Here is a 27,193-nt window from a genome sequence, read left to right as displayed (position 1 = left end):
ATACACCATTTAATTTTTTTCCCAACCCAATTTCTCCCTGCAGTCTGTAACAGGGTCACAGACCAGTCGCTGACCTATTTCAAGCGCTGTGGAAGCATTTGCCATATCGACCTGCGATACTGCAAACAGGTGACCAAGGAAGGATGTGACCAGTTCATCGCCGAAATGTCCGTCAGTGTGCAGTTTGAACTCATTGAGGATAAACTGCTGCAGAAGATCAGTTAGGCACACGGACAACTCTGGTGTGATTTTTTTTTTTTTTTTCACAAGTAGTAAAAGTGCCGTCCACATGGAGGCAGCAGAAGACTGCTTACTTGTGTGTGAAAGAGCGTGAAGGACTCCTGTAAAACTGATATAAAGGGAGTTTGCGCTGCTAAGCAAGAATGTAAAAATGGTCCTGTAATGGAGATATATATATATATATGTATATATATATATAAGTTTTTGTTGTCACACCTGTTTATACGTTATTTATTCTTTATATTGATTGTTTTATGTATTGTATCCTGGTTATCTTTTTGGTGTTTATAGACTATTTTTTGTTTCAATGCAAAGTTTATTGCATTATAGAAGAATATTTTTGTATCAGAAAGTGTTTCATACATTTATGTGCAGTATTAAATGGACCACTGTAGTGGCTCCATGCTGTAGTGGTTTTCAAATTCGCCTAATAAGCGGAGGAACCCCCAGTATCCGGGGAGGAGACACGAATCCCTTTGAGGACTGCGTCAGGAAGGGCATTCGGACATAAAAAAAGAAAAACAACAGCCAAATTAAAACACGCGGAGCTACCCGCTGTGGTGACCCCTTTCCAATAAGGGAGTGGCTAAAAGTAGCTTTTATTAAATGCACCACTGTACAGTATCACAGCACTGAAAGCGATTATTAGTTGGCATTACTGTTAAGCTTTTTATTGTCGAGAGACAAAGGTCTAACGATTTGTTGCCAGACTTGTAGGATGGTAGTTTTTGTTTGTGTGGGTGTTTTTATATTTTATTATTGTATATGCCAGAGTTCTGCTTCCTTTTAGATAAAGGTACTGTATATTTTGTTTTCCATGTCCGTTTGGATGAAATATCTAGTTATTTGCACTGATGTGGTCAATACGAATACATGAATGCATTCTTACATACACTATACAGTGTACAGTGTATAAAGCATATTTTTTAAACACTAAAACGTTCTGCTAATTTTACTAACAGCTTGTAGGTAACTGGGCTATTATAAGATAAAAACATCTCCATTACTCTTTAGTATTCCCGGTGCTTTGTGGAAGGAAGCGTTTTAGCTCTGCATGCAGACATGTTTACACCACTGTCAGTAGAGTTAGTAACAGTTAAACGATATAACCATGTTTACTCCCGCTGAACTCCACGTTACCATAAAGAAGAGACTGTGCTGAATCATGCAAGGAGTAAAGAATCTGTAAAGCCCATAAGGTTTACATTTAGAAAAGAGGATCAGACATACAAATGAAAAATGCAGCTGAGTGTCTCTACTTTGTAAATCGCTCTTATTTTGGGCTTTATATGCCTAAAGTGTCATGTTCCAAGGAAATTGACAACAACATTGAGAAAACAAGTGAAACCAATAACAGTGAAGCCATTCCAATCTCAAAATGTGAGGCCTTCACCAGAAACTCAGCATGAGACCAAATACACTGTATCCAGTGTAGGAGAAAAGTGAAAAGGTCAGCAGAGGGTTGTATGAAAGATTTCTGTAAAATATAAAAGTTAAAAAAGGCTTTTTTTCTTTGTTAGCCAGAAAGTTCACTGAAAACAAAAAAACACATTAACACTGGTTTATTTTTTATTTTTTTATGATATTTTGAGTTGATCTTCTGATGTAAGTACATTGTGACCTGTCATTCAGTGATAAAGTTTCAAATTCATAAGCAATGTTCTTACTGTGCACCTATACTCTTTATAATTGTATTAAGACATTCAGAAGTCGTTGGAAGTTTTGACTGACTCATGAGTTTAGTGATTAATAGAATTTCGTTTTCCTCTTTAAAACTCCAGATTTTTCTAAAATGAAGTCTTTTGCGTAATTTTTGAATAGCACTCCAGTCCATACAGTTCAGTGGATGGGTTTACATTTAAAATTTTATGTTTTTATTAAAAGGCCGTGTCTCCATGAAATATTTTAGTACATTACTTCAGATCTATTTATCTGTACATAATGTACACGCAAAGCCTCTTCAGAGTCGACCTTTGAGATATTAAATTCATTTTAAATACTGATGAGTGTGTGAGTTTCATCCTTTGGGTTTAATCAGTAACAGGTTTGTATCTTATACTGGAAAGCTGGTCATGTTAGATTTACCTCTGTGTTTAATACACGCTGGCTCCTATACAGTACTGTGCAAAACTCTTGAGCCACCCCTCATTTCTTTATATTTTACTTGTAACGAGCCAGACTTTATTGAGAATTTTAAAAGTGGTCTTGAACAATATTTCTCCTGGGTTTCTGGAGGTCTTTCAAAGTTTGATTTTGGAAATTGTCTGCTTTTTCAAAAAAGTCTTTAACTCTATTGGCCCCTCTGTGCTCACTATAATCAGCACCTCGCTGTTCTCTGGTCAAGTCCCTGCTAATTTTAAGTACACTATCATCCATCCATTTACAAAACAAAAAACAAGCTTGACCCTTCTCTTCTTAGCAATTAGAGACCAATTTTAAAATGTCATTTATTGCTAAGATTTTAGAAAAGGCTGTGGCTAAGCAGCTTACTTGGACAAATACAGTTTACATGGCAAATTTCAATCTGGTTTTCTAGAGCTCATTCTACTGAAACTGCATTTCTTAGTGTCCAGTGAGATTTTGATGCCGACTGAGGCTGGAGACTGTTCTGGTCTACTAATATTGGACCTGATCTCCACTTTTGATACTGCTCACCACCACATTTTGTTTTATAGGCTAAAATGTTGGGTGAGTATATCTGGATCTGCTCTGGAGTGGTTCGCATCATCTGTCTGAACGAAGCTTTCCTGCTTCAGGTCCTTGTCTTCTTCCTTTAGCTATGGTGTGCCACAAGGTTCTGTACTAGGACCTTTAATATTTCTATTATATCTGCTCCCTCTTCAGCACATTTTGAGCACCTTTGAGGGCATTTGCTATATATTCCCTTGTATATCTCTTTTAAGCCCCAAGATGTTTCTAAGCTGCATATCCTGAATAAGTGCCTAGCCTTGTCCAACTTAAATTTTTCATCATTAAGCCCCTTTTTGAGCCCCTGAGAGATTTATGCCTAGTTTGTTGCTGATCCAACTGCAGTGGCTCCCCATTAAATTGAGAGTCCATTTCAAGATTCTGGTTCTGACTTTTACAGCTCTTCATGGACATGGACCAGCAATTAAAAACTTTCTAGATTTGCATTTAGGTAACGATTTCCTTTTTTGTGAGGGACTTATCTTTTTCTTAAAAGGTGCTGTAAAATACAATTTTACTTTTTCAGTAATTTTGAGTCCAGTCCTACTCTGTAACCATTTTCACAGAAAAGTTTCTTTTATCCATCATTTGTTCCCATTTCTTGGAAAAAAAAAATCCAATATAACACAGTTTGACAGGCATACAAATGTATTTTTACTTCAACAGGATGATTCCCAAACCATTGACACTATAGCTGCAATGCTGTCTGGAAAGTGTCTGATTACCTTAATTTTTTTGTATTGTAATGATCCCAAACACACCGCCATTGCAGTAAAAGCATACTTGGATAGAAAAACACTATCAGTCATGGATTGGCTCAAGACTTTTAAACAGTATATCAATCAGTGAGAATATCACAGTTTTATAAAATGAAAAGCAGGGTTTTACATTCTGGTTTGTAGTACTGCATTTTATTGAATCTAATAAATTCTTTTTTTAATATCTTGATTACCAAAATAAAAAGGTTGAACAGTCAAAAATATAAAGATCCAGGATTACGAGTGCTTATGATGTGCTCTCACTCTGATAATACCTTAGCTGCCCGTGAGTGACATCTTTGAGAGACAGCAGCAACAACAAACTGACAGAGTAACAGCGACTGCTACATCGCACGGTGCGAGTGAATTGGAAGCAGAAGACAACAGAAAGGTTGTAGAAAGCAAGACTATGATGCAACTTTAATAGTGAGAGACATGATCAAACTCATGTGACCATAACTAGCAGAAATACATTCTGAAAAACAGTAAATTCTCCTTTTTTTAAACCTTTGTAATGATTAGAATTTTTAATCCTGTCAACTCCAAGGTAAATGGAAAAATATACATTTAATAAAGTATCAGTAAACAACAATAAAAGCTATCTATGCAATTTACTTAACAGCGATTAAATTGCAGTTATTTTATTTACCACAGGCATACTGTACACACAGATACTTCAGTGACATCCGAGTTAACTGGATCTCGTGACAAGAACAAAATGTTTTATTTGCATAACAGGTTAAAGTAAATCAGGCTGCCTCTTACTGTGTGATGGATATTTGGAAACGACGTGGCAAAACGTCTGCGTGAGGAAGTTTCACTCAAAAAAAAAAAAAAAAAAAAGAGTAGCACCTGTTGCCTTCCTACGATCTGACATTAAAAAGGATGACACAAACACGTGATCAATTTGGAAATGAAACGGTATTGCTTGGTGAAAGCTATAGAAGACTAAACCAACTTTAAAATGTAGATAAATATAGGGGCTAAACTCAAGGTCCACTTAGTACCTCCTACTGGGACGTCCAGCAGCATGTCATGGGTTTGTTTTCATTAAATGAAGCTGCTCACTTCATTCGCTCCTGTGTCGTCCTCACCTCTCAGCTCCTCCCGGCAAAGATGGGAGAGAGATTTGAGTACAGAAGCTGCCAAATGAGAAACTCTTGCTTCCATTGTGTCAGACCTATTAGGCAACATCACTTATTTATGATAGGCTGCACAGCAGGATCATTTGTCAGCCCGACTGGTTCTACTGTCCACAGAAAAATTCCCTTAGAAGCTGGTAAAATGCAAGAAGACTTAAACTGATTAACTTAGTTGTGCATTTATAGCTGTGTTACAGTTGTTGATTTAATCATCTTCTAAGTCCTTCATGGATAAGTGATATGTTATCTCTTCTGCTTTTTTGTATCAGGAAACGTAGTTGGTAACAACTGCTACACAATTTTGCAGTAAAATTATATTCCACTGTGTTAGAGTTACTGTGAGATGATGGAATAAAACTGTCTCACGTGCATCCTGTCTATAATCACTGGTGGACGTGTGAGATTTATAAATCAGTTTAGCTCCTAAGGTACATTTAACGATGACTGTGAGGAGAAATGGACCAGTAGGAGAAAGGACGTGGGGAAATAAAATGTACACAGGAGAAGAAGGAGGCCTTTCACATGATCTCCCACCTTAAGTCATGCGACATCAAGGAACATGTCAATGGCAAATCAATGAACGATCACATTACAGAGACTGTAAAATGCAGCAAAAAGCTCTACAACAAGCTTGAAAGTGGGCCTTGAGTTCATTTTGTTGTCGTTGTCTTAATAAACATTCGCACAGTAGATCTAGCAGGAATGTACACTGTGACTTAACCAACCGGCAAACTGCAGGAGTCTTGGATGAGACAACGGAGAAACGATCCTTCACACAGTAAGTGTTAACCGGCTCACGTGTACACACTCTGTTTCCCCAAAGTTCATTTGAGTAAATGGAAAAATAAGAATAAGGTATCACACCAAGCTTGCTGGTTATGTGATGCATATACTGTGAAACTTAACCAAATATCAACTCAAGGCATGATTTTTTTTGGCACCCTACATGCTCCTGTGTGAGACGACCTGGTGCATAATAAATATTTTCTAAGAACACTTCTTTTTTATTTTTTACTTTTTTCTGATATTGCACATCCTAAAAAGAAACAAAGAAACAAACAAAACAACACTGAAGGAGAATGACACAATGCCATGTGGCATGACTGTGTAAACCATACTGACTCAAACCCTGGGATCTTATATTTTAACTGCTTCTCTTCCCCACAAATAACAAGGCGGTCCACTTCAAGTACCCGCAGGACCACCTCCTGCCCACTCCTCTCTTGTGGGTCGAATCTATACAGACACTGGCGAGTACAACGTGATGGCAGGGGCTTCTGCTGTGTGTTTTACGACCAAAGACAGAGAAAATGAAAGTCCCGATGTAGCCGATGCCGGTCCACCAGGGTACAGAAAGGGGGACTGGAACATAAGTTAGTAAGGAGGGCAGGGGGGCAAACCGTGGTAGGCCAGATACAACAGTCTGGTTTTCAAGACCGAGAAGTTGCTCACGCCTGCTGCAGCATTAGGCCCTGTGAGACGTCATGCACAGCAGTTCATTCTCAGTGATAAATTCAGGGCTCGGGCCACGCCTGAGAGCCGCGCCGACATTCACCCACTCACCCACGCTCACACTGAGTTTTAAGACTTGAAGACATGCACGGCCCGCACAACATACTGCCTGCAGATGGGGCACTCGCTCATCCTCTTTCCGCATTTGGTGCAAGTTACCATGTGACCACATTCCAGTAACACACAGTCAATGATGGCATCCATGCAGATGCGACACAGGTTTTCATCAGCCGCCAGCTGAGCTTTGACGCCATCTGTGGATGGGAATATATATATATATATATGTAAAATAAATATTTTCAATAAGAAATCCTTCTTTGCTGTGGGCTCATAAGAGTGTATGGAGATCAGCGTTGAGGTGCAGATGCAAGACAGAATAATAAGCACAAACACCATCACCAATGTTCGGCCCAGTAAACTACAGCCCTACACTCCCTGTGGGTTTGAGATGTTATTTAAAATGATAAAGTACTTTGAAGCTTTATTGCAGATATTTATATCTACACTTCTTGTGAGGTGGAAGCTCTCCATCTCCAGCGATTAAAAATATTACCATTCATTTTATTTGGTGACAAGTTAGTTCTCGGACTAATCTAAATCCCTGCACTTTCCATGCCAAAGTAAAAAAACACAAAGAACAAAAAACTAAACTAAAAAACTTAAAAGCATGTGGTCCTTCCTCTTGGACTGAAACAGTGAAGCCAGCTAAATGTTTCCATGTGCAGGGCAAAATAAGGGGTTTTATTTTTTTGAGATGGAGATAAAATATCGATACTAACAAAAGGAAACTGCTGAGCCGTCCTGTGACAGCTTGTGAACAGAGCCATGCATAATGATCAACACATGCTGATGGTAGGCAGACAGCCTCTCCCATCAAAACCATTTAAAATCACAGCGGCAAATTGTATCAGTGCTCTGGTTTTACTAACACTTAAATGATTTCTGACTGATCAGCTGACTGGCCTAAATCTGGGTCCTGCTGCTCACATCTAGCGTGACAGGAAAAGACCAATGCAGCTGCAGCCTGTCTGCTGCCTGTGCACAGCTGACTAATAAGAGGAGCTAATGTGATCCGCAAGCCCTTCATGTCAACGAGGACGCTTGACAATGCAATTACACCTGAAGACATGCTGCCACTGAAGCACCATGACGGCTCATCAAGAGGTAAAAGCCCTTAAAGAGGGCATTAACGACGGCATGAGAGGCTGTCCTTCAGAATAAACAGAGATGATGTACACAGGAGAAGAAGCACGAGTGACAGAATGCAGACACACCGAACCAGGCAGGAAATAATGACTTAATAAAAAGCACCCTTGTAAGATCACAACAAAGAGGAAGATGGTAAAGGACGGGGTGAGTAAAAGCAGCTGCAGCATGCCTTAACTGGTCTAGCAGATGAGTTGCAAATGCAGTATCAGTACAATGGCGATCATGGAGGAGATGGAAATAGTGTGTGATGTGGCTTTTTTTTTTTAGAAACACATCTTACCTCCAACTCCACTGTTGCAGAGAGGTGGAGGATATGCAACCACTATATAGTTAAGAAGGGGCAGTAACAAAGAAGATTAGTTTGGGGGACGTGAACTTGCTCATTAATATAAAAAGTGAAGCAGCAAATAAGCAGGTTGTTTTGCATTAAATGCTTCCTCACATAATTACAGCACATCAGCGGCATAAATGCAATGTTGTAATCACAGATGAATAGACATAATTAAATGTAAGTTACCTGCAGTTATGTTGACATTTTCCACTAAAGCACAAGGAGAAAAAAAAAAAAAGTGTTCATCAAGCAAAAAATAAAAATAGTGAAATTTGTAAGAAACAATGAAAATTCAAAGCTCTCACTTGACTTCCTGTTCTGCTCGTTTTCTCTGTAGAGTCGATGCACTCGCTCCAGCAGCTCCCACTTCTCGCAGCAGCCAGAGTAATTGACAAAGTTCCTGGCGAGAATCTCTTTCAGCTGGCGGACGGACAGGTTTTCTATCGCCTCTTCGTTGTCGAGATCCGACAGCGAGGCTCTGATCCTCCTTTGTGTCGCCGGACTGACCTGCAATCCACACACAGCAGCAGAGCCGTAATCACTTACAGAGCAACAGGATAGCATTTCCTTTGACTTTAAAGATACGGACAGTTCGACGCTGTAGATGTGCACAAAAGCGGGTCTCACACCTCTATGAGACTTTCCGTGGGCTCCAGGTTCAAGAGGGATGCTGTTGGAGTATCATCATGCTCCTGTGTGAGTGGAGACAAACAGTCAGGTTAACTTAAGTCAGATCCAACTGTCACAATGATTTTGAACTTGTTAAGATAAATACCAAAGACTTCTCAGGTGTGACAATGACTGATTTTCGTAGTTCGTAGTTTAACTCATAAGATCTAATGCACATCCCATATTAGTTCTTTTCCCTGTGTAAAAATACTTTAAAAATCTCAGGTATATAATGCACATTCATGCTCCTCCCTGAGCCTGGTTCTACTGGAGGTTTCTTCTTGTTATAAGCGAGTTTTTCCTTCCCACTGTTGCCAAAAGCTAGTTCAAAGGGGCCATCTGATTACTGGAGTTCTCTCAGTATTGTTGTACGGTCTTTACCTTACAATATAAAGCGCCTTGAGTTCGACTGTTGTGTTGGTGCTACATAAATAAAACTGAATTGAAGTTATTTACACGACTTTTTGTTAGAACAACCTATTCTTTCAGAATACATGTGCTACAACACTATTGAATGAATGCATAAAATGTTACATCACAATAAAAAGTTCTATACAAGAACCACTCGGTTATTGCAGTTAAAAAAAAGACACTGCAGAGATAAACATTACATACTTTGCCATTTTACCTGATGGCTTAGACCTCTTTTGGTCAAAGTAACAAATGTGGAACCTTTATGGAAAGCATAATAAAATAAATTGTTCCTGCTCTGTGTGACAAGGTTTCATCATTGCCACGATAAAAGAAATTACTTTACCGCTATCAGTGACTTTAACTGCTCAGAAAGCCAACGAATGAACAGAACGAAAGGAGCTACAGAAGAGTTTAGGCTCTGTTTTGTGTAGCTGTGCTATCACTGCTGATATTGCCCTCTTTGTTCTTTTATCTGTGTGACAAAACGAACTCGTGAGGCACTGAAATAAGCTCTAATTGATACCACTGAGTTCAGCGCCTCTCCTTCTAGACCATAAAAACTAAACTCCCTCTCTCTGCTTCAGCACATTCCCGCAGACCATTGTCTTTCTTGAATAAAGACGTGTTAATAATGAATCCATCAGGAGCGCTGCTAGGTGCCTAACGCTTTGTGCAGACATCGTGCTTTTGCTCAGACGGCACTCCTCAGAGACACAAACATGAGCTGCAGTCTCGACTCTCACAGAGAGCCGAACCTCAGTGGAACACATGAATGATGTTAGATTTTATTCAACCATCAAAACGACATAGAAGTACTAGAAAGCACTTGAATTAACCAGCAAGGCTGCAGAAGCACAAGCAGAAACAAAACGTTCAGAAGGCTTTTGTGTACAACAAAACATACACGGGCTAGATAGTTTTTATTTTGGCTCTGCACAGAAGGATTTCCTTGAAATGTGTCAGGTTCCATCACATGCTTACTGATTCATAGATTTGATACCAAATGTTAGCAAAAAATGTCCAGACATTTTCAAGGGCCATAACCTCCTGGACGGATGCCGATATCGTCGTATCTCATGCCAGAGAGCTACAAATGTCAAGGTAATTTAAAAGAGAAATTACGGCATCTTGTCAAACAAAGAGGCTTCTAGTTTTGACATTATATTGTGATAAAACAATCCTGTCAATCATCCTGTGCACTGAAATGTTAAATCTCAAAGCAACTGATCCAATTTCCCCCCCTTTCTTTGATATTCAGTCTATTTTCCAGCTCCAGTCTGAAAAGTGACACCAATATCCCCCAAACATCGCCTCAGAGAAAATGGGTTATTCATCAAAAGCAACGATGTGTACGGTCCTTTTTTTTTGTGAAAATGGTTGAAGTGGTATCAACTCGAGAGTTTGAATATCTAAGTGAGCATGAAAATCTTACTCAGTTCATGCAGTGGCTTTGCATTATCACACAAAAAACTGCATCACCCAAAAAGGTATTTCACTGCAATGTGTAGTTTCAGAAGCTAAAGCTAATAGACGACAAGTGATGTTAACCACTAATCAATCACAAAGCAGAGCCCTGAGCAAAGTGGACACTGTCATTTAAAAAAAGAAAACAAAACAAACAAAAGCAGACACCACACTAGGGACATTATCAGGAATTATTTCACAACCCCACAGATCTCAACATATAACATATATATCTGCAACATGCAGGATCTGTGTGGCTTGTCCTGCTGAAATGGTGCCAACTCCAGCACCGGGCATCTTTGTCACTCATCGGTCCTTCTGCTGGAGCAGAAATAGAGACTCCACTGTAGCCCATCTGCTTCAAGTTTTGATGTGTTGCATGCTCAGAGATGCTCTTCTGCATACCTTTGTTTTAACTAGTGGTTACTTGACTTGCATTTGCCTTCGTATCAGGCTATTCTACTCTGACCTCTGGCATCTTCTTGCCCAGAGGTTTGCAGATTCTTGGATATTTTCTTTATTTCAGACAATTCTCCATAAACCGTAGAAATGATTGTGCAGGAAAATCCGAGCAGTTTCTGACATGCTCAGCTCGCCATTCTGATGCTCTGTTTGAACTTGAGCTGCCGACCTTGTCTAAAGGCCTAAATGCACTGATTTGCTGTCATGCGATTTGCTGATATTCAAACAGCAAAAATCAGATGTACCTAAAACGTGACTGTGTCTTTATGTTAATTCACTGAGCTTTTGTAACTATACGTGGAAGTTTCGTCTGCCACCACACTTTTACTGGCAATGATGCCTGTTAATTCTCAGTTAATTTTAATGATGAGGTATATTTTAGGAAGACCACGGCACAAATATATCTGGTACATACGTTAGATTAGTTCAGATCTCACCCCCCAAAAAGCCCCATATCCTACATATGTCTAGTCTAAGAGTGCCGTTTGGAGTGATCTAGTTGGACCGTCCAAATTTTTTGACAGATTGTTTTCTCAATAATTCATGAAGTTAGCACAAATGTCTTAGATGACTTTTGCTTTCTTGTCTGACTGTCTTTGTAGTATTTGTGTCAAAATTTGGTGGTAAGAAATTTAAAGTGCCACAAACTAAAATTTGCACAGTGCCCATCCCATGAAGAGATGAGAGGAGGAGTGTACAGTGGTGTTTCTGCTGTTTGGTTGCAGCTGTGACGCTGTGGGGAGTTCTCAACCTGTGCTCCTGTTACATAACAGGCTCAGTACATGTAACAGTACTAAAAAAAGGCAAAGGGCTTAATCTGCCTCGCTGGCTGGTCTGAGGGTTTTGCACTTACACACAGAGTTAGCCCACATAGCTAACACAGTGGATATTTTGCTGAACACTGCACCAGTACCACGGAGGAGAGTTAACCTTTTTTCCCTTCAATGGAGTCGATTTTTCATTCATAACAAAGCAACAAGACCAGAAAACAAAACAAAACACAGAAAGCAGCACAAAGGAAAGAGTAAAGCATGAAATCAAATGAAACAGACATCTAAGCCCTCTATGCACACGAGAGTGCTTGTTTGTTAGCGAGTTAAAAAGAGAAGAAGTTAAAACAGCCACTCTGAAACTTAATATGTTGATTTCACCTCTGAAATTAATTATCTCGGACAGAATGAGGACAGATGTGAAGGAAGTATGGCGGATGTAAATCAGGGAATGATGCTTGTGCACGTGCGGCTGCCAGGATGCTCGTTGTTAGGATGCTGACACACTCTGAATGAAAGCGGTGTGTTTGTGAGCACAGACCTGGCTGGTGGTCCCTGAGCTGTCACTTGGGCTGAGCACGTCTCCCTGAGAGGCGGATAGGACCGACTGTTCAGAGGTGGAGCGCGTTGCGGAAGGGGGCGAGGCGGCACGTGAGTGCGGGAGCGAGTGCAGGCTGTCTGTGTCATCTCCCCCTTCATCTTCCTCCTCTTCATCTTCCTCCTCCTCCTCCTCCTCATGTGTATCCTCCTCCTCCTCCTCTTCATCCTCCTCATCCTCCTCCATCACCGGTCTCGGGGTCTGCCTCGCGCCCTGTCTCGCGCCCTGGTGACAGAGCACCAGGTCCACCAGGTCCTCCTTCTCCCTGCATGTGTCGGTCGGTATGTTGCGCAGCAGCAGGTACTGGCGCAGGTCCTTCACCCTGAGCTGCATGAGCCGAGGCCGCTGGAAGGCCGTGCCGCGCAGGAGGTGGCAGGTCGTGCAGCAGCGCAGGTTCTCCTGCAGCACCGAGCACAGAGCGCAGAAGCTCTTCTTACAGTCACAGCAGATGTGCTGCAGGGGGAGGAGAGATTGAAAGACAGATGTGATGTGATCAGTTATTCTTTCTCTTCTGACTGACGCAAACAAACTTGTTCTTGAAGTTGTTCTTTTTCAGCAACATAAGGGTGATGATGTTTGGCCTGTTAACTTATAAACTCTTCACCATTTATGCCACTTTAAAAATAAATAAATAAATAAGGGAAACACCTTCTGAAAGAAATCTAATCAGATCAGACCTCTGAAAAATGGGCAAAGTTTAGCTTTTGACAGACATTCCTTTTAATCAGTACTGAGTGCAGCCATGTCCCCATATAGCCACTTATTTAAATACTACATGCAGGAGTCGCCTGGCTCTGCCTGAATCGCCCTGACAAAGAGAAACCTTAATAACCACGAACACAGAGTCCCATCTGAAACAGTGCCCAGTCATTTCTAGGAAAGAGTCCAGAAAAGAGACGTAAACCATCTGTAGCTCCTGGTGATGTTTGACATTTAACAGGCTTAACACTGTCTCCTGATACAGAGCCTCTGAGTAGATTGACACTTCAAATGGGCAGGAAAGCGGGTCGGCCACGGCTGTAAACATTTTCTTATCGCTTGTGCACAAATGTGCTCTTGGTTCACAAGAAGCACATTTGCACCGTAACAGATACTTTGCTTCAATCAGTTGTTGTTAATCCCCCAGCAGGTTTTTTTCCCCCCTTCTTTTTATAAAGATACCATAAAAATACCACACTGACAGTGAAATGGAAGTCAACCCGGCATCTGTGAAGCTGCGTGGAAAGAGGAAGAGTTTTAATCAGTCCGTCTGACTGCCAGGCAGATAAAACTCTGCCATGCTAACATGTTGAGCTGTGCAGACACCCTGGAAAGGTACGGCGCACATTCTAACACAACCACGTAAGATGTTTAGCAGAGTCCTCTTAAAAATAGTTTTACTCTAAAACAGCGCGTTTGCTGCAGAAACCAGCGAATAAATATACATTAGAGGAATAAATACTATGAAATGTTCAAAAATCTGAAGTTTTAGAGTTTCGAGACGTCAAAAAGAGACAAGCCCGTGAGTTCTCAATGGCTACGCTTACGTGGAGGCTAATATTCACATTATGAAAAGTTTAAAAGTAGGAAAATAATACAACTGCCTCATCATGCACAGCTTGAGCTTTTCTTTAAAGGATTTCTGTCAATAGCGCAAAACAATGTTCTTGACTTGCACCAAAATGGGATAGATATATACAAGTATCAAAGACCAGTCTGAATAATATTACTCTTCACTAACAGGGACCAATTAGATTGACAATGTTTCTTGTAAGAGAACGGCTGCTGTAACAAAGATGGATCTATGCCTACGACTGTGGTTTGGGGAAGGCCTCGGTGAGGACTGGTGGGGGCACCTCAGAGCTGGGCAGATCTCCATGTACTAATGAGAGCCATGAGAACTGAGGAGAAAATGAAAATGAGAACAGAAGAGTGAAAATTTGGCCTTGCTCCTTAAATTAAAAGGTATCTCAAATTAATGATTGTGCTGATTAAGAAGAGCAACATAGGCCCTTTAAAAATAGTAAAGAATTACATCATTTATTATGGATTGAATATAATATTGTATGTATAAATCTTATAAGTTATTAGGTTTATATTAAAATATAATAAATAGGATTTTAAGGTTGAGAAACTTCTAAATTTTTTGCAAGATTTAAAAGAAAAAAAAGAAAAGAAAAAAGATGACTCCGAACTTTAGGGTGCGTTTTCCTGAATGCACAAGGAAGGAAAAGTCGCTGCTCACAACCGCACAGAATGATTACAAGGCTGAAAAAAGGTGTGTAAAATGTTGAGTGTGAGGGATTACTTCGCACCTTTGCAGTCTCTGCGAGTTCATTTTATATAGCACTGGCATGATGTGACTCTCTCGCCCTACGACAGCTGGGATAGGCTCCACTTACTGCTTTGTCACATGTCACTCGCTGACATCCGTGTTTACCTTGCGTCTGAAGACCGAGAAGGCCAGTCCGCAGGCCTTGCACAGCTGCCCGGCGCTCCCTGAGCTGGTGGGGGGGTAGGTGGAGTACCCAGCACTGGGGGCGAAGCGAAAGGGCCCCGCGCCTGCTCCAAACCCCGGCTGCTGGGCCCGCACCGTGCCCGTGCCCATCACCTCGTTCAACAGCCCGCAGCATGACGCCCACATGGACGATGCTCCTGCCTATAACAACACAGACAGAAATACACCCACATGACTTAGATATGACTTTTAGAGACATCTAGTACAGAAGTTTATGCAGTACTTAAGTATTATCATCGATGAAATTAATGACATTTGAGGATGACATTTTAAATTCTTTTTCAGGCAGATGTAATAATAAAAACATTTTTGTTTGTGCCCTTCTGTTGGCAGAGTCGCATGAAAGACAAGAGGAGCTAAAACGGTTAGTTTTGGGGATTGGATGAGGGGCTGCACTTAGGTCAGTAGGGTGAATAAGGATTGTTTTGAACTGTAAATCAATCAAACCCCCGATAGAAACAGAAATATGGAGCTAGGGAAGAGCAGAACAGCACTTAGGTCTTTTAACTTACTTTCAAATGACTGAAAAATAGAACCTATGTTGTAGAAACATCATTAACATTGGGGCAGATAAAGGTAGAGCCAACTTTAATTACTTTAAAACTACACCTCTGGGTAGCTTGTGAAGATTAATTAAGTATGATCTTATCTTAATACATCATAACGCCATAATTTCTTTACTAATTATAATTACTGTACTGTTAATTAGAACCTACAAAGTTATGAAACAAATAAAGATAAAGTACAATATTGCATAAAGACCCATATAAAATATCAAACTACAGTACGACACTTGAGTAATACTGTGCTCAGGGGAGATCAATGACCGGAAAGAGAGAGAAGCACATTATTGAGAGTGCTCCTGCAGGTCAGAGATAATTAGAAAGAAGACGTCTCAAAAATATATTAATGACATTTTTACCAACAGCGCTGTGGCTTAAATTTATAAATTTAATTTATTTTGAGCCACGTTAAAAGAGTCCAAGCCAACGGCTATTCTTGTGTAGCTCAAATGGGAAGAGGTGGATGTAAATACATACTCTAAACGTCCCGAGGTAGCTTCCAGACTTAAGTTGGTATATGTAAAATTAAAGCAAAATGCCCCACGCAGAAAGAATAAATCGGATGCGTCTGCAGATCTCAAAAATGGCCCAGAGACGGGGAGCAAAGATGGTGCGATGGGAGCTACGGCTCCTTGGAGCATACTGATGCGGGGAGGAAGGAGGGGGGAGGACAGCGAGGAGAGAATATGTCTTCTGTTGTTCCCCAGCCTGCTGAATCAATAGCTGACATGAGCATAATGTAAGCCCTCTTTGGTTCATGGCTCCAAAGGAAAAACAAAGGAATTCACGGGATCCTGCCACATCTTTTCTTAAGACGGCCCTCTGCTCCGACTTGTCACAAACACCCTGTGATCTGACTTCACCCATCTGCTTAAGGATGGCGTTATGTAATCTTAGAAAAGACACACTAAATGTGGACTCGGGACGCGGAGGGGAAAAGTCCACTTCCACCGGCTCCACAGTTCAAATCATTAACTAATCTCATTAATTGAATGAATGACTGTTTCCGGTGGGCACCATTAATCTTTCTGTCTCCCTGCCTGCATTTCTGTTTGTCTGTCATTAAATTAATGAATAACAATTTTGCCCGATTTCAATTCATATTTTTTGAGGCTACTACTTAATTCACATGGCATCAACTGGTTCATTATTTTTCAGTTAACCGATAAATTGTTTAGCCTGTAAAATGAAGTATGGAGGAAAATGTCTTCCTCCATTACTCTCGGCCCGAGGTGATATTTTGAAGAGATCGTTTCGTCTTTCCAAAACGCTGGAAGTTTTCCTTTTACAGTGATACAAACACCCCCCTCCCATTGCCGCATGGGTATAGATTCCAGGGAGCTGTGCTCCTCAGAGATTCTGCTCCATATGGTCCTTATTGACATGATATGTTAGCATCATGCAGCTGCTGCACATCCATGATGTGAATCTCGGTTCCACCACATCCCCAAGGTGCTCTATTGGATTGAGATCTTATGACTGTGGAAGGCCATTTGAGTACATCATTACTAGGGGTGCAACGATACACAAAATTCACGGTTCGGTTCGATACTTTGGTGTCACGGTTCGATATTTTTTCGATACAAAAAAAATGTTCATGCCTTTTTAATTTGTCATTTATTAAAATTATAAATATATATTTTAACTCAAAAGTACAGTTTTTAAATTTAATATTGCTGAAATAAAAGTAATTAAAAAAATAAATATATCTGATTGAGGAATCACTCATCTTTGGAAAAGAGTTTATTACAGAGAAATGGCTCTTTCCAAAATAAAAGCTATACTATACGCTTCTTCTGGGCTATATTCTCAGCAGCATATTGTAGCGGGTCAGGGCTGTTCAGGGTTCTGTTTGTACAGTTATGTTTTGTTTATGTTGCCATAGTGACGGGTGACGCCTTCTCGCTGCGACGGTGTGTCCTTCCGGGGTCAGAGGGCGCCCTGTGTGTTGTTGTTGCTGTGCGGTTGCCGCGCTGAGGAGTTAGCTAGCGGCAGTGTTCTTCTGCAGATGTCAATAAACGGCTGTGCTCCCTGGCTAGCTCACGGTAAGCAAGACCAAACGACACCTCCATCTCCTCCTTGTCTGAGCTCGCCACAATATTAAACATATCAGGTCCCCATAAGGAGAATCATGTGCTAACGGCTGTCTAAATGACTCGGGTAAAGTTTGTAGCATGCATGCTTGTTGTTTTTGTCTGCTTCCACTTGTCTTTGCACTAGGATGATGTCGGCGTAAATGTGCAGTCATATTCGTTGTGTTCCCACTAGTGCTGTCAGCGGCAAATCTCCGTTAACGAGCTACCCCTGCTTGGGGCTAGACGGCTAACACGTTAACGAGCTAACTGCTCGCTAACACACTAGTTCCCACCCATGTAATTGAGCATTGCGTGGCACATCCAACATACTGTTTTACTTTAGTCCATGACGCGCTTACCTTCAGAGTCATACGTCACATGAAAACCAAAATAATTCCAAACGCCACATCTGAATGAGGGTGGGGGAGGTTCAATTTGCCATGTTGCAAGGAGAGCTTAACTTCTGTCTCGCTAGCTTGCCCTGCGCTCGTCCTTCTGATGATGCTGTCTGTGTTGAGCGCTCAGTGGATCTGCGCTTGACAGTGCAGCCTAGGCTGAGTAGTCGAACGCAGATTCACTGAGCGCTCCACACAGACAGCATCGTCGGAAGGAAAGTTGATAAAATAAATTGCAAATTTTGTATTGTTCGATACATATGCGTACCGAACCGAAAGCACTGTATCGAACGGTTCAATATCGATACGAGTATCGTTGCACCCCTAATCATTACACCAGGACCAGCCCGAATCCTTGAATGCATAGCTCGCAGTTGTTTATGCCGAATTATCTCCAATTTTCCTTTTCTTAGCTAACAGCAGTGGCACCCGGCGTGGTCATCTGCTGCTGTAGCCCATCTGCTTCAACGCTTCACTTGTTGTGCGTCCAGAGATGGTCTTCTGTGGACCTTGATTGTAACAAGAGGTTATTTGGGTTTTTTTTCCTCACTGGATATTTTCTCTTTTATCACACCAGTTTTATCTGTAAACCTGAGAGGTAGTTGTGTGGAAAAATCCCTGTATATCAGCAGTTTCTACAATACTCTGGAACCAACAACCACGCCACGTTCAGTCACTTTAATCCTGTTTTTTCCTAATCCTGATGCTCAGTTTGAACTCCAGCAGGTCCTCCTGACCATGTCAAAACCTGCCGAGTTGCTGTCAGGTGACTGGATGAATTACATATCGTAGAAAAATGTAAAAAAGTAAAATAAAAATAAACAAGAGATTTTGAACTTTTCTGATTGTCAAATTTGTTGTAGAGGATGACCCCAGATGCCTCACTCACTGTCTCCTTCTCAATACTTAAACAAACCATACAACCACGCATTATCGGTGGATTGGTAGCTACCTGGCTACCAATCCACCAGTATATTATGTTATATTAATGAAATAAATATCTATAAACATATATATTAAAAAAAAAAACGCTATATAATAAAAGTACATTTTTAATTTTATTATATAGGTTTTATTTGTTTTTTATAGATTGCTGCTTATCCTTGGTACATTCCTCCACAAGCTGCTCACTTTATCCAGATATATTTATGTAGAGTTACACTAAATCTTGTATTACTCGCCTGTGGCACAAACTTGACCCCGTGGTTAGCTGCTAAGAAGTCTCCGGTTAGATAAAACCTCTCTCATAAGGGAATGAAGCCACTAAAAGGAATTTTACTGCATTCTCCAGGATGAGGAGCCACTGCAGCCTGGCCATGAAAACAGTCTTATTTGGCTTTAAGCCAGCAGCACGAGTTCCCCGTGTCACTTCAATTAGCACACTGCGAGCTCTGTAGGCAGGGAGTCCTGAATAAACAAGTGACAAGTGCAAACATCACATGTAGGGCAGCGTTTTATTTATTTATTTTTTTGTGCTTTGTTTTGTTTGTTTTATCTTCACTCAACAGTCTTAACTTGAATGATACCTCTGGGGATACTGTACTGTGCATTTTTATTATTCCTGTCACCTGTCACATTTCACACACTGCTGCTGGGGTTCAGCCATCACACTGACTAGCCCCTACACACAAGCTTAAAGTGTGAAAGTAGCAAAATCTAACAGAGGCATGGATTTAAATAGAAAAACCCACAGGGGAGAGCCTTGTGTGGCCAAACAGCTAGCCGACCTCATAAAATGAGCCTAGAAGATAAAAACTTAAAAACTGCCCAAGCATCCACAAGTGTAACCGGGATGAGAACCTAGATGAGGCTTAAATGGGTCACTGACAGACTGACGCAAACTGGAGAAATGAGTCACATACTGAGACAGACGATTTTAACCTTGCTTCAAACTGTACTGGGTGACTTTTGATAGCGTTTGTGCATGACTTTCTGAACTACTAAACATCAAATGAAGAAACAGTCTCTCAAACAAAAGATCTTCTCTTTCTCTGGACGTGGATATGTAATAGTAAGCAAACACGCTGACCCCACAGTGAAACAGAGAGCACAGGAGAGCAGCAAAGCGGCAGCAGAGACTCTCACGCAGAGCTGAAATTACATAAGTGCACATGAATTGGACTATATAATTAACATAAATGACTTTGTTTTACTTGGAGCTCTGACACTGCTTTTACTTTTATTTTCTGTCCTTATAACTGACATTTTGAATATAGACTAACATGTATCAAGCCAGCTACAAAAACAACACGAGGATGGGGTTCTAATAAAATTACTCAAGTTGCACTATGGGAAATGTAGGAATTGAATAATAAGAATGGAATTCAGCGTAGAAGGAAAATAAACTTTAAATACTTTAAATGGGAGTGCTTTACTGATGCATTGCAGTGCCCCGATAGCATAATTTGATTATCGATGGTGACCTTTGTTGATGTCACGTCCCCATCCCTCTTCCTTTACCTTTTCCCCCTTGCAAGAAACACAACTGCAAAACTTAAGATGTATTTTAAGTGTTTGCAGGACTCGGAAAGCACTGACGCACGTTGCATTGTTGAATTAAGTCATCGGCTGGGTCTTGGCTTCTTGTAGCAGTACTCAATGTGAACCTCTGAATGATGTTTGTGGTAATGTAAGCATAAGGCTTTGATAAACAGAGGGAAATCTGTAAAAGTGGATATTATTCTTCTGTTAAAGGAGTGAAATCTAAACAAAAAAAACAAAATCCAAAGTTCTCTGGCTACATCTGTCTAAATGATACAAATGACACCTGGGGCTGACTTCTGCAAGTCTGCACGCACATGTGGACCAACCAGAGTCTATTATGAGGACTTTTGAGAGAAAACTGTGCACTGTCATACATTTTATTGAAGGGGCCTTCAACGCTAATCTTCCACCATCCACCACCTCTCTCCCGCCTTTTCATTTCCTTTCTCTCTCCTGAATCTCTCTCAGTTTCCCCCCCTCTTGTATCAACTGCAAATGTCACTCACAATGTGAAAAGTGAATTCAGCTGGCTGCCTGTTTATACCGGAGATAATGGTTTCAGAAAAAAACAACAACTAATTGATTTAACGCCTTTAGACATTTGTCTGAAGATGATGGAGCTAAATGTGATATTTTTCCATTTAAATTATGACACAAATACAGTCAGTGATGTCTGCTGGAGGATGCAGATGTCAAAGTCTGGAGAAATATGCATGTGCAAATCAAACTGCTACAGGCAAAGTTGGATTTGTGCGTGCAAAATGTGAAATTGACAAAGTCTACTCTGAAGGCAAAGGACGACTTGGCTGGATTTAGCCCTGGAAACAGATGCCGAGTCCTGCAGTCCTGCAATATAAAAACTGTCATGAAATATCACCAGGAATCTCGTGCACCCCTTTGATTCTTTATAGCTTCAGTCAGTTTAGTCCCATTTGGAACAAAGTGTGATACACTGGAAGCGGGGATTTGTGACTATTTACTCCCACCATGCCCAGTATGGGCTTCAAGATGGCCGTGAAAACGAGAATTTTTAAATGCAAAATAAAGAAAAAAAAAGAAAAAGCCAACCACTTAAGTCAGAGGTTTAACTCTGAATAAAATGGCACTGGCAGCACAGACTGTACAGCAGTCTTTCCCGTTTTGAGATGCATGCTTACACAACCCAGCGCCGTCCCGTCCACAGGGGCAGAAAAGCTGCTTTTCAATTTAAACCAGATTAGTCAATAAAACGTCACATCCATTTTGCTTTCCCGGGACACAGCGAGTGATGATGTGCCTCGGGAAAATTAACTTCACAGAGTTAAGCCGTCTGTTTTCTTATCTGCCACAATATTGTGATAAACAGGAGGGGGGGAGGAAGGGAGGCATTAAAAAAGAAAAAAAGGTCTTAGTTGAATCTGCAAGCAAAAAAAAAAAAAATTTATCAGAACAGCCTTTCAGTCAAAAATCACGTCCTCTGTGATTTCAACCTGAACCCCAGCTCACTTATTCTCCAAAAAAGCTTCTATTTTATGAGGACGGGCCTTGCACATAAATTCAAGTTAGTTAAAAGCAACCATTAAGAGCTACAAATGCACCGATATATCAGCCAAACATCAATATCGTCCCTGTTCGCTGCCATCAACCTGCCAGCAAATGGGATGACATTTACTGATGACTCTGGCCAAAATGTCTTTTCTGCTGTGCCACATAAATTTTGCGCCTGTTTAATGTTTGAATATAGTGATATGATGGGAGTTTTATTCCCTTGTTTTCTTAGCACACAGGAGGAAAACTGCAAAAACAAACAACTTCTTTGGTAATCAGCCAAATGGTTATTTTAAGCATCAGAATTGGCTCACAAGTTCAAGATGGGTGCATCACCACTAATTGCAACTATAGAAAAAATATTTCCCTTTTTACCCACTAAGAGCCAAATGAGAAGCTACAATAACACTGATGAATCCAAAGCTAAACAGAAGAGCAGCATAGCTCCAAAACAAGAAAAAAGGGGGATTAGTAAAAGAAAACCTACATAACACAAATAAACATCAAATATTATAACAATCCAGCAATCTTTAGAGACTTGACTGTAAAAATTTGGCAGGCAAAACCTAAATAATATTAAAAAAAAAAAAAAAAAAACCCTCCTCAACACACTGCAGCCTAAAACGTGCAGGAAAACAGACGACGGGGTGATGGGCCAACACATGTTCAACATTTACAAGAAATGCTGCAAAGTGAGAAAATGTGACCATACACACAAACCACGCAAGAAGCTAAAACGCCCTTCTGTTTAAATGTTTCAGTGGCATGTTTCAGAAAATGTTCCATCTGCTGAAATCCCTGCAGCATTTCAGTGCTGATGATGCTTCCATAAGTTTGCTGTGTGTTGGGCCACTTCGGGGTGACTAAAGAAACAGCCTGACCTGGCACAAAGAACATATCATTTCACTATGAATCGTAGGAAAAGGATTTCACAGAAAAAAAGAGACACGCCAATCCAAAGCAGTGCTTTAGTGAGGAGTTAAAAAGCTATGTATTTGGTTATTTTGCACCTCTGGAATTAAGAGAGGCTTTATTTATAAAAAGGGGGACATTTCCCTTTTAAGGTAATCACTGATGCATGCGATGAGCTTTTAAAAAAATCATCCAGTCAGCTTTAACTGTAACAGATGACTAAGTGTCAACTGCCACCGACAGCAGCACAGTTTTCGTACTGTGTACACTCACGTTCCTTGATGCTGCTGCTGTTTCACTTCACCTTTCACACCGACTGCCACCAGAAACCTGCCACCACCAGAGGACCACTGACATCATCGTTGTAGTCTTCATCATTATCTGTCCTAAGCTGCCAGACAGCTTCATCACCTTTCCTTCCTATGCTGCAGCCTGTAGCTGCTACAGCACAGGCGCACACAAACAAACACACGCATATACACAAGCGCACACTGAGAGGAAGGAGACTCCTGCACAGCCTGACACAGCTTGGACCTGAGAGGTGACCCTCTCGGCATCCCGAGACGTCTCCCGAACATCCCCACGCTCTCTCACTCACCGGCCGCAGTGTCTCTATCTCGTTAGAGCGGATTAAAGCCTGACGATGAATGGATGTCGCTCTGGCCACTGAACTAGCACTCTGGGGTCAAAGCAGGCTCATTAAAAGGCTACACACTGTACCCAGTGTTTATCAGGACGGCTGGAGACGTGGGGAAAGCGTTTCCAGGCTTGCACCCTCGACAGGAAAATAATGCAAACCCCAGACTGTCAGGCGCTGGAATGACAGCGGCGAGTAATGAAATGTGATGGCAAGTTAAAAAATTAAAGAGTGTCTGCAGCGTTCAAGCCTGTTGATACAAATGAAATTAACTGGCATTAGGATGGGGATATTCCCTGCTTCTCGATGCAGCACCCCCTGCACATCACGGCACCGCATGAGCCTCGTTAACAATCCAAATCACAAACGAGCTGCAGAAACAGGCACATACCTTCATTGCACCTCTCGTCTGAGGAATTTGCCGAGTAATGTCAGAACGACGACCATTGCAAGTGCACACGGAATCAAACCATTACGTCTTCCCTCTCTCCGGCTACCAGTGTGTATGGAGTAAGCATAACGTAATGGCCAAGACAGCCACAGCCAATCACAAAGAGCACACGGACTCTGGTATCTTTAGCAGCCAATCCGCCCCGACACATCACCGGAGTAGGCGTTCACGCCTGTGCGTAAGGACGCATCTGAGCGTGCCAGACGAATCACGCTATTTTTTCTCTCCTCAGCGTTGGTTTATTCTGGTGACTTAGCAGCAATAAGCATTATAATAAGGTGGTCAGCTTGAACAGCTCTCACACAAATTTGGTGCCTTTCACAATGAAAACTCCTTGAAATCGCAAAATATAACACATCAGCTTGAAGGGGTCGTATCTGCAGGAAGAGGTGATAACTAAGCTTATCTTCCGCACCAGCACACGCTGTGTTATTTCTGTCTGTTTGTACCAAAACTAAATGCGTTTACAGTCTTATTTACAGGCACATTTAGCCCCTCTCTGTGTGTGCGCGCGTGTGCGTCTGTGTGCGCACAAGGATATCGTCTGCAGTAAGAAGATTAGAGGGGTTTTCTTTCTTCACATAGACAGTACCTGCTGAAAGCCCGCAGGGGGCAGCAGATAGCCTTCAGTGAGTTATTATCGTTCAGACACGAGGAAGCCGCAGGCATGAAGGATGCTCCCGATGTTCTTAGTGTGTAATATTACGAAATCCTACAGAAAATATGCGTCTTTGAAATACGCGCAGCTGCTGCAGCAGTGGTGCAGGAGAGAAAAAGTGCATCTGAGGTAACTACACAAGACGCATTGTTGTGTGTGAAGTGAGTACAGTGCCGACTCTCTTTAAATTCACTGTCATCCACAGTAGTACATCAAACAGTGACCTTATGGTGATTTTATTTCACGTAGCCACGTTAAAATAAATTTGTGGATCCCTTCAGGCCAGCAGTGACAGACTTTAGAGTTTTAGATTCGACCTGAATATTTTTTGCACTGTGTGGCTGCACTGCAGGATGGAAGAGTTCTACTTTTTTCTTTCATTTTAAAAACATGCAACCAAGTAGAGGTAGACATATAATCCAGCATGTTCGACGTATCTTTAAACTACTTTTTGGTGGTTGCTGCTTCTAGTTGTTCAAGTTCTGATCTGATAGAGCCACCACGAACAAAGGCTCTTTTGTTCCAGTGGTGTTAAAGCGTTTGAATTCTTCTCTTTGTGTACGATCGCTTGTTTTAATTTATTTCCATCTGTGTTTCCTCCTTCTGATCTGGTCATGTCTAAATTGCTTTGACCTCTCTCTGTCCTCTAGTGTAGTGCGGTTCCCACGTCTCAGTGTTATTTTTCTGGGAGTTATATCCTGTTTTACATCCAATGTCTGTTCTGTGTTGTGTCACACAGTTTTATTTTCTGTTCCTTTCCTTCCTTTTGTGATTTTTTTGCCCCTCCCTCATTCTGTCTCAGTGCCCTGAGATATATATTTATATATTTGTAGTCCTATGTGTTTCCGAATCTTTGTCTGGCTGTTAAATTCTTTGCTTTTTATGGTCCCTTTTGTGATGTTCTGCTTTATTGTTTGTGACCCCGTTTCCTTTTGTGTGCTTTCATTTTTGGCTATTAAACAAATCTTTTGTTAAATTATTCTGTAAAACTCTAGAGGTACACTCTAGAGTTTTACAGGAAGAGCATACTCTTGTGCAACAGGACAGATTTTATATAAAGTCTTTGATGTGGTGACCACAGATGGATCCTGGCTTACATTGTTACAGTTAGCTTGTAACTGACAGAAGATGTGTGGAAATCAGTTCATGTGGTTGCTTTTTTATTAGTTAAAAGTAATTGTTCAACTGTTACGCTCTTCTGCAATTAGAGTTACAGACTCTCTCTTTGACACCTCTCTAAATTTGTGCTTTAAGTGAGATTTATCTGCTATAACAACCTAAAAATGAAATAAAGGATGACTTTGAAAATCATAGCATCAGCTTGTTTTCTCTAGATATCCTGATAACATCATCAAATTAAATGTTTTTATGCAAAACAGTAATGCACTAAAATCTGCTAGTGTGAGGGCTCAAATCATAACGAGACAGGGCAGGAGCAAACACAACATGACGTATACTGACGGGAGACTATCAAAGTAAAACAGGAAGTACACAGAGAAGCAGACTGGAGGGAGAGAGAACACGGGAAGAGCACAGACATAACGGGCTGGGGAAAACATGGAATAAAACACAAGGAGGAGAAACGAGGCACGGGAACTCACAGATATACATTGGGGGGGGCACATGGGGTAAAGACATGGGGGAAATCTAATAAACTTAACCGAACAACCTGGGAACCATGGGATAAATAAAGAACAAAATACAAAAACACAAGAAAGTCAAGTCAAGAAAGCCTTTGTCACATGCAAGTTGCCCTGCAGCGAAATGGGACCCCCCCCCCCCGACCTTACATACACAACACAGACATCACATAGGGAGGAGACCGGTAGTACCATGGAAAAACACTGAAATGTACAATACAATGGGCAAGTTCAGGAGGGGAAAAAAGAGACCTCTACTCATGCTGGGCTCCTATGGGGGGACAGCATGAGAACAGAAAACAAAAGAAACCTCCTCTGCACAAAGAGCACATAAATGTCCACATCACAACATCATGAAGCACGTGACAAGCAACAGGGGTGGGTAAGGGGTGAGAAGTAAGCCGATCCAGACACAGCCATCCTGCCCTGCAACTATTCATCCAGCGCTGGGCCAGACCCGCCGTCCGACTCGGCCTTGGAGATAAGCATACAAGGGCGTTTGGAACGAAGAGTCCAAACACAGTTTGTTATCAGGGGAGAAGTTGTTTGTTATGCTCAGCTCCAGCCTTGAGACCGCAGCTGGTGCCGATATGGTAGCCGCATATGCGAAAAACTGCATGTCAATTTTACAGTCGATCTAACGTCCATCACTGGTTCCTCACCATTCCCGTTGGAGAGCCGTGAGCCTCTCCACGATGTTATCCAGCTACACCAAGATGTTATCCAGTTTGCTCATAGAGCACGAGTGTTCACGACAGCCGTGAGCCTCTCCAAGACGTTGTCAGAGTCTCAGCACTCAACGCAGCTGCAAGCTTCTCCAAGATGTCATCCGTGCTGCGTCTAATGCGCCCATTCTGAGAAGCCACGGCTCGCTCCATCGTTCCAATCAACATAGTGGGCAGCCTTGTGGGGATTTGAACAGCCGTTTCCGCTTTCTTTATTCTTCGATAAGCCAGGGACAAGCCAGCGCCGATCAGCAAGAACCCTGTTATCATGGTTCCAAAAAGGTGGATGTCTTCAGTGGGCTCTCCCGAACCCAGGCTTCTCGTCGAGACGAGGGTGTCAGTTGCATTCAGAAAACCAAGGGCGCTGGGTCA

At 41.5% G+C, this 27,193-nt stretch overlaps 2 protein-coding genes across 6 annotated transcripts in view; one reads left to right on the top strand and one right to left on the bottom strand.

Annotated features, from left to right (window-relative positions):
* Window positions 1–2,243, top strand: part of kdm2bb (lysine (K)-specific demethylase 2Bb) — a 32,417-nt gene extending 30,174 nt beyond the window's left edge. For all 4 annotated transcript variants that reach the window (XM_085279513.1, XM_085279512.1, XM_085279511.1 and 1 more), the window contains one exon: window positions 44–2,243. In XM_085279513.1, coding sequence (XP_085135639.1) covers window positions 44–225 — 182 coding nt within the window. In that variant the 3' untranslated portion in view covers window positions 226–2,243. The remainder of the gene's footprint in view (window positions 1–43) is intronic.
* rnf34b (ring finger protein 34b) lies at window positions 2,051–23,850 on the bottom strand. Of its 2 annotated transcripts, XM_085279515.1 has the most exons (8): window positions 23,739–23,850; window positions 14,677–14,895; window positions 12,201–12,710; window positions 8,510–8,572; window positions 8,186–8,387; window positions 8,067–8,090; window positions 7,830–7,871; window positions 2,051–6,594 (listed from the first exon to the last, which is right to left on the bottom strand). In XM_085279515.1, exons 1-8 carry the CDS (start codon window positions 23,742–23,744, stop codon window positions 6,410–6,412), a joined length of 1,251 nt encoding a protein of 416 aa, XP_085135641.1. In that variant the 5' UTR covers window positions 23,745–23,850; the 3' UTR covers window positions 2,051–6,409. The 2 variants fall into 2 exon arrangements, with proteins under 2 accessions (XP_085135641.1, XP_085135642.1); XM_085279516.1 differs by lacking the exon at window positions 7,830–7,871.
* Between the last annotated feature and the right edge of the window lie 3,343 nt (window positions 23,851–27,193).

This window comes from Mchenga conophoros, linkage group LG7 (assembly GCF_057382185.1).
Source record: "Mchenga conophoros isolate Kocher_MC1m ecotype Shallow Benthic linkage group LG7, M_conophoros_male_GT1.1, whole genome shotgun sequence".
Taxonomy (NCBI): Eukaryota; Metazoa; Chordata; class Actinopteri; order Cichliformes; family Cichlidae; genus Mchenga; species Mchenga conophoros.
This window is presented reverse-complemented; position numbering and strand designations above follow the sequence as displayed.